Source organism: Morone saxatilis, unplaced genomic scaffold, assembly GCF_004916995.1.
Source record: "Morone saxatilis isolate NCDOM2014 unplaced genomic scaffold, NCSU_SB_2.0 Contig5, whole genome shotgun sequence".
Taxonomy (NCBI): Eukaryota; Metazoa; Chordata; class Actinopteri; family Moronidae; genus Morone; species Morone saxatilis.
The window spans coordinates 13,803,137-13,813,668 of record NW_023340095.1 but is presented as its reverse complement, the minus strand read 5'-3'; the positions used below and the strand labels follow the sequence as shown (position 1 = coordinate 13,813,668).

Here is a 10,532-nt window from a genome sequence, read left to right as displayed (position 1 = left end):
CTGAGTCTGATATAAACAATGTAGGGCTCACTTTTAATTTTTGAATACCAAACTTCTTTCATGCAGATTTAATCTATAATAAATTTAAGGTCATTTAAAAGTAATCACACATTACATTACATACAAGTTGTAGAGAATGTACAGTATAAATTGAACTTTAACTTTCAAAACAAAACAATAATGACAGTATAACGTATAAATACATCTAAAATATTTAATACTTAAAGCACACAAAAGTTTTTCAGACATTTACTGTATCTCCAAGGAGAAATGTGCTCACATGAATAAAAAGTCAAACAATCATAATAATTGTTTTCATGCTGAGGTCAAAATAAATATTTGTTTACAGTTTACAACACATAAGATTCTCACAAACTTAAATATGTATAAATATTGTTTGATACAAAAGATACGAAACAACTGAATATCAGGAATATCAAGACTTTGCATTCTTAAAGCATCGGCATCACATAGTGTTTACGTCTGAAATGTTAATCTGATGAATGAGATCCCCCCAAACATTGTAAATATCTTCAACTGTCGCTCTTGTTTGACTTGAGGATGATGGAGAAATCTGCAGCACAGTGATATGAGAGGTACTTCACCCAGCAACAAATACTGTTGTTAAAATATCACAAATTACCGTAATAAAAGGCTTAACAAGTCAGGCAACGGCATCTGAAACAATATCTCATTATCTGATACGTCATTAGGTCCTCCATGTGATTGCATGTATTGGAGTAAATTCATCCGAACACAAACACATGTCATGTAGTGAAGCAGCATCAGAGTGTAACATTTCTGTCCCTGAGTGGTTTCAAGACCTGCGGGGCTCAAGTCCATGAGAGAGCTGAGTAAGCGTCCTTTGGTTGTCGATCACGTTGAGCTGACGTACGTAGGTCCGAACTTCTGGGTGGTTCTTGCTGGCCAGAGGTGAATCTGGACCTGATTCAATTGGAAAGATGAATAAAAAATGTTGTTTTGTTGTTTTAATCTATACTGGAGCCTGTTGCAACAGCTGGTTTTAATCTCAAATTTAGCTTTATTATAATGTAAATTATTGCTAAATTGTGATTTATGCATTAAAAGTGGTTGAACCACAGAGGTAAGTTTCATAAATCATAAATGGAAATGATAAAACAGCAGTTTTTCTGCCTTCATTATTTTATGTGATGTGTTTATTGGCCACTCACCATACTTTACTTTACCTCCAAAGTAATCATGGTGCAACCAATTTTAGTAGCTGACTAAGTTACAAACTAATTAGATGTCGACTTTACACCATAATTAGGAGAGCACTTACACATAACTGGTGCAACCCAGTGCTGTTAAGTATTATTTGTGATCAAACTGTTGGGATACACACTTACTGAATGGTTGGCTCCTACAGTATCTCAGTATCTTCACCGTGTTAGCTATCATCCGCTGAAAGACAAAAGAGCTATAATCAACAACAGATATCGTCTATTAACCAAAGGGCCGAGAAAAGATGTACAACTGTTAGACGATAATCTGCACCCTTTCGGAGCCTCACCATTTTCTCAAAATTGACCAAATTGTCGATACACGTCTTGTTACCCTCATGAGTGAACGTCATGTCTGGAAGAAAAACAAGGAAATACAGTAAGTGAAGTAAGACCAATTGTAAAGCTGTTGAAGAAGCAATTCAACAACATAACAATTGACGTGCAGGTCATAATGATGTTGTATTAAAAATAAACGGTCGTCAAATAAACGGCTCTGACCTTTGATCAGCAGCGGCATGAAGGGAATGATGGGAGGCTCCAGCTTGGCAACTGTCAGTCGGTACGCCCGGTGGTTCCTGGACGGGTCCTGTGGAAACAATCACACTGTTCTGAGATCTGCCATCACCATGTTAAACAGATCCATCACGGTCCTGGCAGAGGACGATGCTGCTAAAGCCACACTCGAGCAGCTGACGGTGCAATGATGCTGATTTTCAATTCAGCGTATGCTTGGAGGGAAAACCTTACATCTCAAAGATACAAGACGCACAATGAGTTGTTTCAACTTACCATCAAGTTTTCAAATTCCCCGTAAAACTTCTTGAACTTGCTGGGAAGTTTCTGTGAAGACAGATGACACTGAAGGTTAACTTGCAGTCAGGATACAGTCATTCATTTTGACTGCGGACAGGTACCCACCTCCCAGGTCTGACTCAGCCTGCATACTGCTGGGTTACTCATTCCCATAATGATAGCAAAGAAGGCATTCAGATTCCTGTACTCCTTACAGCTGTGACAAAAAACATCAAAATGTAAATTAGAGTAGTTAGAGTAGTTTTAATTAAACTGCAAACCGGTCAAACTAGGTCCACTTACTGGGCAGCAATCTTGATAAACTTCTTGAGAAGCTGCACCCTCTTGCTGAGCTGAGAACAAAGACAGATCTCTGTGATCACCCAAAACTGAATTTCATTGAACCTCCTCAGGAACAGGTCCAGGTTCACCGTGGTTTTCTTGACATTTTGCCTCCCGAATGTGTGGTAGATGAGTTCAAGCTGTACGAAACCAAAGAAAAACACAACTGATGTGAACAAAGAGTGGATCAATTGAAAGTAAACTAAACCAAATTAATTTCAATCCATGCTCTAACATTAAAACAGGTGTACTATTAGCATTTTACAACCTTAAAGGAGACATAATATAATGAATCAGTTCTGCTGATGGCACCTGGTCTCACAGTCATACCTCATGTACACAGTGAAAAAGCTCCCAGTCATAAGAAGTCATGTGGTAAGCCACATCTTTAGAACTCATTAACTCAAAGCTGGCGAGGAACCCTGCAGAGGGACCCTCCTGCTCAGGTAAAGGGGTCTAAAAACCAAGAAAAAAAACATCCACTTATATCTGCAACATATATTTATTATTTTAATATTATAATATTAAAAAGAAGCAAAAGAAAAGACAAGCTACTGTAGTATTAACAATACATTAAAAGATTCACATATAAAGATATAAAAGCTAGCTGGATTCTAAAGGCATGGAAGACATATACAGTAAACAATATGAAAAGTTACAGCTATGCATGAGGTTTCAGTGGAGTCTCTCTGTTATATGATGAGAATGTGCTGTGTAATGTGTGTTTCCTGGGGGAGATTAACCCACCAAAGAGTCCAACTGATCCCGCCGGCAGGCAAACAGACGTCCATTTATGCTGAGTGTGGAGAACACTGAAATATCGTTGGGCTTGAAGATGACTTTCTCTGTAGAAAAAAAACGTAACACATAAGGGATAAAAAAAAGTCCAAACTCCAAAACTATGAGGGACGCACCCAATCATATGAAAATGACAAAGTGAGGACTCTCTACTGCAGTTTTTATCCATTATTTTTGTACAGACATTCATGGTTCCCAGGTGATGTATCCCACTGACTTTTTCTCTTACTGTGATAATTACAAGAATGAACTGCAATAACTTCATCTTCTCATCCATCATCAGGTCAAAGTTTCTGACTTCAACTGTCCATTTAGAGGGTCCAACTACTCACAAAACTATGACAATCCCATCAGCTGCAGCTTTGTGTTTACTGCTAATCAATCAAATGTGTTTGCATGAGTACCTAACCTGCAACTTTGTATCCTTGTAATGTTAGCATTTAGCTGCTGCTGCTGTTACTATTGTCTGTGCTTATGTAATTTTGTCTGGCCTCATATGGTTATGTCATTGTTTTAATATTTGTCTGTGCTTATGTGCTTCTGTACGTTTTCTTTCTTTGAGTCTTATATGCCACCAACCTACCAGGGACTGCAGATGAAAATTAGCCTGTATGCCTAAATCTGGCACATTTACATGATGGACTCAAGTGTTCATTTTAATTAATGTGCATTGTCCCTCCTCTGTGCAGAAAAGCCGCACAGAGCCATTAGTGTGGCTGTAGACTCTTTTTTAAATAAATATATATTGTTCTATTAATATATTCAATTTCTAAAAATACTGAACAAATTGGTTGAGGTAGTAGAGTAGAGGTAAGGTACCATTTCTTTATAATTTTACACCACATATTAATATTAAACTGTCCTACAAGAGCTCTTTCATGCTATATTATCAGTATGTAAAACCTAGCAGCCTTGATTTTTCCTTGCAAAGTTCATTCAGTTGGTTGGAGATACAGTATATCAGCTCCAGATAATCAACTCCAAGCCAGAGAGCAGCAACAGCTCTGCATTTGTTTACTGGCCTTTGATAAGGAAAGTGTAGGTTGAGTAAGAGCTGCATTAGAGACAATCCCTGCAGTAAGGAGCAGTCACCAGCAGCACCAACGTGTGCTCAATGTCTCAAGCTGCTCCAAAGGCCATTCTTTAGCACCTACACTATAGCAGCCATTCACAGTCAGCAAACTCACCACAAATGGCAGCTAATTTCTCACTAAATCAGCTGGGGATTAATTAGTATAACACCCTGCACCCTCCCTTGTGCCGTCTCCAATCATTTGATTAACATGTAGCTGCTGCCGCTCTCACCTCCTGCTGAACTGAGGTTGACCAGGAGCAGGTCCTCCGCTGACCCCAGCTTGTCGGCCACAGCACCAATGACCTCCCTGACTGAGGCGGCCACAGGGACACGGATTGTTGTGTAGGTGTGGTCGCAGCAGTAGACTTTGAGCAGAACTGGAGGCGTGAATCAGAATAAATATGGGACTGTCAGCAGGAAGGAATGAAGGAGTGGTAAAGCAGTACTGGGTTTGCAGTTTTCAGTAGTAGTTATCAGTAGAAGATAGACAGCAACTTAACTCAAAACAAACAAATTGCTGACCACATATTAATTCAGTATATCATCCGGAGACAGATTAGAGATAAACTAAAGATAGTCTAGCGTGAATTTCCAAAATAGTCTCTCTATGAAAGGATCCACTCTCTTATAACCAATGCACTATACAGCACTGACACTTCAACAACACTCAAACATGTTTTTCTAATAAAGACAAATTTTGCTAAATAAAGTTTCAAACAGCAGATAAAATGTAACATCAGCACGTAGCAACAATATACAGGATTATGATCCTTCAACTGGGACAAACTTTGTATCATTCACTGACTCAAACATGTGGATTCATGTCCTTTTACTCACTTTCATCATTGCTCTTGATGGGCTGACGTTTCTGAAGCTTCTCATCTCCCATACTGAACTGCCGCAGTAGGACTTTGTGCTGTTTAACAGATTGAGGTATCATATCACATATTTTCACTCAGAACATGAAAATGTACATATAAACTTTAATTTGAAGGGAAAAGAGTCAGTATCTTACCTTTTTCTGTGAGATTCTGGCATCTTCGGTGCTAAAACATGAAATAATAAGCCTAAGGTTATGTGTATTTGTGTGGGCATTGATTATGTGCAAGATTCATCCATCTCACAACCCCTTAAAAACACTAACTTACTTTTGCTTTACAATTCTCTCCAGTATTGTTAGTTGATCCCTCAGGGCTGGAATCACTTTGGCATCATTTGATACTGCCATGAGAAACTCCTGCAAAACATAACAAGCTCTTGATAAAAAGAAGGTTCAGATGAATTATTAAAAGAAACAAAAAGTAATTTTATAATTCAGAAATGTATTTGGAGTAAATTGCTGGAAAATGTCTCCTGCTGGTACTTCTACCTGCCTCAGTGACCAATCAGTGATCGGTATCAGGCACCACATATTCACTTAGTATAACTTATATTATACATCATATTATATATTATACCCAAAAATCCAAGAACAAACATGTAAATGCAGTCAATATTCATTACCCGGCCTTATTGCTTAGAGCAGCCAATATGTTTAAACTAGATTAACAATCCAATTGTGCATATATTACATCATGCTGTGAACCTTTAATAAGGATCATTCATATTCTGAATCCCCAAACAAACAGGATGCCCATCTGTGCCTTTACTTGTTATTTTCATGAAATAAATTATGTTGTTTTATAAGGTGCAAATCTCTATTCTGATTGGTTGGCAGGTGTCCTTTTATTTCTACTAGGTAACTGACCACCTCTGACACAGGTGTTTGTTTGCTGTTGTAAATTAAGGTTCCCGTAGTAAAGTCAACAGTGAGACTCTATATATAGAGCTATAATCTATATTTGTGTGACCAATATAAAAAGTTAGTTCATCAGTGACTAACACAAAATTTAATTGCAGTTGTGTTGGATATTTGTGTCTATTGTTGGGTATTATTCCCTGTTTTACCCTCCTCCCTAAATGCATTTGTATAAACTATTGACCTGATTGTCATTATTCACTTCTTTACAAATATCTCCTTATTTCATATTTAGGGAAATAAGGAGAAATGTGTTGTCTGTGGATACTGTAATTGTACTTGCACTTATACTTATGAGGAAAAAAAGACATTTGGTATTTAATATTCCTGTTTTCATTGCTATTGTTAACTGTATACGTACAACTTATCAAAAGAACACAAAAATGGAAATGAAGCATTTCAGTGTTTAAATAAATCAGACACTGATGGTGCAGTGCTGTATTTTACCTCTTTATATAGGCAAATGTTTGCCCTGGTCAGGGAGTACTTAAGAACCACTGGTCTCCAACATAACACACTGTCACTGAAAGACTAAACTAAAACTAATCTAATAGAAATGCTGACTTTACCTTGATTATTATACTGTATTACATTGGTTATAATGTCATATGTATATGCTGACCTCTAGGAAGGCCACCGAGACATCCTCCTCTTGCAGGTGATCTCCATGCACAGCAGCCCACTGCATCACCAGGCGGATCACCCTGCGCTTGTTGTTAAGTGTGTAGTCCAGCTTCTCCTGTTCAGAGCCCTGCAAGGCCTGGGCATGGTAGGTGCACAGCAGTTAAAGATCAAAACAATGTCAGTAGAGTGGAGTAGGAAGTTTTTTTTTTTCTTCTTTCAGGTCAGTTTCACAGGGATGGGAAGGAACATGTAACCACATAAGGTAACACAGTGCTGAAAGGATATTGGGCCATCAACACCGGACATAGTTCACTGTTTGGAATGAAGACACAGTGCGTGAGCACAAAGTCATCTAAGGCTGAGTCTGTGACAAAAAAAAGGTGGAGAAGGTTATGTCACACACATGTGAAGCGTAAGTTTAAGAGCAGATCAAAGAGTGTCCAGAGCCATCAGACCCACATGGCCCTGTCTCTGTCACCTCTGCAGGCAAATGAAAACCATATGTATCCACACAAGCGAGAGTAATTAGATCAGCTCTGTGATGTGTGGCTAATTATAGATGAGAACAAACAGGTCAGTGCAGAGCAGCAGGCAGAGGACAGAGGGGAGAAACGCTGAGAGAGAGGAAGAGAGAACAAATATACCGCATAGACGAAAACCCTTCACAGTAAATTATCGTCATATTGATAGATTGTATTAGATGGCACTAATCTGACAAACTGAATGCTTCGTGCGGAGCAGTACCTGACTCTGTGAATTGAGAATCCAATCGCATCATTTCGAGGAGGTGCTCCAAAATCTTCTCCGGAGTCCCCGACATTACCTTGTATCTGGAGCAACACAGAATGAAACACACCCTTCACTAATCAAGAAACACTGGCTCTTAATGCTTAATGACACCGCTCTGGCCCTACACTGATTTGTGTTACTTGAACGTGTGGCTGTGATTGCTTCATTTGATAACAATCCTATTTACAATCACAGAGTTCTTGGCCGGCTGAAAATTAAGGGGAGTCTGGGCTAAGAGCTGTCAGAGAAGCCAAAAAAAATGTAGTGGCATCTTCTCTGTAAAAGGAAAATCAACAAAAATCCAGCCTCGGTTGTTTTCATTACTTGATAACGGCATCACAAGAGGGAGGTGCATGTATCTGAGGATGTTGTGTCTTCCCCACTCAGGAGGGAGAACACAGTCTTGACACTCTCATGTGTGAGGAGCGGAGTTGATTAGAGGGCGACCCCGAACAAGTAATTGTGACTTGCCAGGCCTTCTTTTTCCCTAGGAGCCAGGCCCATCATTACCATTAATGTGTCTCTCTGTATTACAGCGACCATGGTGCAGTGACAGATGCCTCTATTACGATAACACTCGCTGGCTGCAGTGCACAGCACCACTCTGTGCTTGTGCTGCCTGGAAGCAATTTCATCTGCTGGTCACACTGACTGAACTTTCAGAGTTTTTAAGGCTGGTGATATTTTATATTAGACCAAAACTGACAGTGAACCAACAAAGTCTGTGTAGCCAAAGACTTGCTGGGTGAGGTGTTCCTTCATTACAACGAATGTGGGCACTGTAGTTTATTTTGAGTCAGTGTCACATATATAAGTGCTACAGTGCAAAATGTGTATTAATCCACACCTGAAAATAGTCCCCAACAAATACACAATTTACACATTAAATTAAGTTAAGTTACTTAAAAAATATTTAATTGTGATAATTAAAATATCACAATTAATTCCGTAGGAAAAACTGAGGTTGTATTATCTGTATGTATATTTGCTTACAACTACATTATAACTACATAGTGATATAAACCATTTATTCAGTGTTAATATGCTTATTAATACTCAATAAGCATTTTCCATGGCCCATAATGATTCAATAAGATTTTTCTTTCCTGTCTGTAAATGAAGCTCTGTTGTGTTAAGTGCAGTGAAGTGCATTGTGGGTACATTTACTTGTAGTGGGAGGATGAGGCTCCACGGCTGGAGGTTCGACTGCTGCTGAGACTTTTCTCTAACACCAGAACATCCTGACCGTGTTCCTTCAGACGCACTGTGTTGGCCTCCACGTCCTTCCCAGACACACACACACACACACACACACACACAAACACATAAGTTATCATTATAATACACAGTATTAATAAGAAGCAGGGTGAGACGTGATCAAATTGAGAAAGTTCAACACAATGAAACACATACTTTACAATACACTGGAAGGTTGTATGTATACATATATTTTTATATATAAAGCAATTCTTGTGTTGATCCCATCCTTTTGTTTTCCAGAAGTATTATGGATAGTATTTATTCGGTCCAGGGACTTGTTGTCTGTACTGTTTGTACGGATATATGAAAAGGTATGTTGTGGTACTCCGCACCCTCAGACTCGAATACATTACAGAAAGTTTTAAAACTCTACAATCATATTCATTCATTAATTCTGAAAGGCCTGGAAATCCAATTGTTAGGGTATCGATGCTTAAACTGATATTGTTGGATGGAAAGCTTGTACTGCTCTTTTATACTCTAGGGTGTCATATATGTAGGGTTGTAATACTGTCTGTTTTGTATCTGTTTTTATTTACTTGTTCTTATTTCGTGCAGCTGTCTGTCTTGGTCAGGACTCCTTTGATTTTTAATCTCTTTACTGGTTAAATAAATGAAAAATTGAATGTAGTTCTATCTGAGACTATTTCTGTTTGAGTGGATTTGAGGTGACTCTGAGAAAGGCAGGTCATAAACAGTAGTGGAAGGAATATTTGAATCCACTACTTAGGTAAAATTAGCTAAATACCCTACTACAAGTAAAAGTCCTGTATTGAAAACCTTAGTAAAAGTATGTATTATCAGCGAAATCTACTTAAAAGTATCAAAAGTAAAAGTAATCAGTAGTTTAATCTACAGCAATGCATCATATTCTACAAGAGTTCATAACAAAGGCCAGTTTTAAGCCTTTTAAAGGAGTTTTTGAAAAGTGGAAACTGTATGTTAAGGGGGTTATAACATGGTTCTTCTTCTTTATACTCAAACCTACAAACCTGCTGGAGCAGCATATTCTGCTTTCTGGTAACATATAACAACCATTCACACCCAATTTCCTACTCTTAAATCTCTGCTGCTGTATATGAGCCTCAACAGGAAATCCAAGATGGCATCAGAGATCCCAGAATAAAGTTTTCCACCCAACAAGTTTCGTTCCACAGCTAATTAACCCTCTAACCCTTTAAGCCTTTAACTCTAGCTTGAACACACAAGTCATCACCAATGTATCAGCAGGATGACTAAGCTAATGGGTGCAGAGGGTTGGATCTCAAAGGACACATTAAAACACTCTTATGGATGCATTTCTGGGTTTTTGCCAACAGAGGGCAACAGTGCTTGTTTTTTTTTTAACTGTAAAAGCATCAATAGATGTTTAACAGAAACTCACCCTCAAAATCCGGTTGAAGTCCTCCTTGTCTACTCTCAGGAAGTGACAGTTGTCCTCTCGCAGGACAATGGAGGCAGCGCGGGGGGCGTCATTGACGAGAGCAAGCTTTCCAAAGTCATCTCCTTCATGAAGAGTGCAAACAACCCCCTGCACGACACACGGTGTCAGTTAATGAGCAGTGAATCAGTCAGAGCTACATAATCAGCTTTGATTCTTTTAGAAACAGTGTGAAATACCTACTTTTCCATAGATGACAACGTTGACTGAGCCCTTTAGAATAATGTACCATGATGTGCCCTCCTCCCCCTGACTGAACACTGAGAGAGAAAAGAAACAAAGTTTTGGTAATCTGGTATATTTATATATTATATATAATAATAATAATAATAATAATAATAATAATAATAATAATATTTATTCTAT

General features: G+C 38.5%; 1 protein-coding gene across 1 annotated transcript in view; it reads right to left on the bottom strand.

The window, feature by feature from the left end:
• Positions 1-206: 206 nt before the first annotated feature.
• The window catches only part of rapgef4 (Rap guanine nucleotide exchange factor (GEF) 4), a 36,159-nt gene continuing 25,833 nt past the window's right edge, over positions 207-10,532 (bottom strand). Inside the window, exons 13-31 of the mRNA XM_035676111.1 lie at positions 10,350-10,426; positions 10,110-10,256; positions 8,633-8,748; positions 7,421-7,506; positions 6,962-7,040; positions 6,675-6,825; positions 5,403-5,491; positions 5,270-5,300; positions 5,092-5,170; positions 4,485-4,631; positions 3,129-3,226; positions 2,712-2,837; positions 2,343-2,521; positions 2,166-2,256; positions 2,037-2,087; positions 1,746-1,833; positions 1,535-1,599; positions 1,371-1,425; positions 207-945 (exon numbers count right to left, since the gene is read on the bottom strand). Coding sequence (XP_035532004.1) covers positions 818-945; positions 1,371-1,425; positions 1,535-1,599; positions 1,746-1,833; positions 2,037-2,087; positions 2,166-2,256; positions 2,343-2,521; positions 2,712-2,837; positions 3,129-3,226; positions 4,485-4,631; positions 5,092-5,170; positions 5,270-5,300; positions 5,403-5,491; positions 6,675-6,825; positions 6,962-7,040; positions 7,421-7,506; positions 8,633-8,748; positions 10,110-10,256; positions 10,350-10,426 — 1,883 coding nt within the window. The 3' untranslated portion in view covers positions 207-817. The remainder of the gene's footprint in view (positions 946-1,370; positions 1,426-1,534; positions 1,600-1,745; positions 1,834-2,036; positions 2,088-2,165; positions 2,257-2,342; positions 2,522-2,711; positions 2,838-3,128; positions 3,227-4,484; positions 4,632-5,091; positions 5,171-5,269; positions 5,301-5,402; positions 5,492-6,674; positions 6,826-6,961; positions 7,041-7,420; positions 7,507-8,632; positions 8,749-10,109; positions 10,257-10,349; positions 10,427-10,532) is intronic.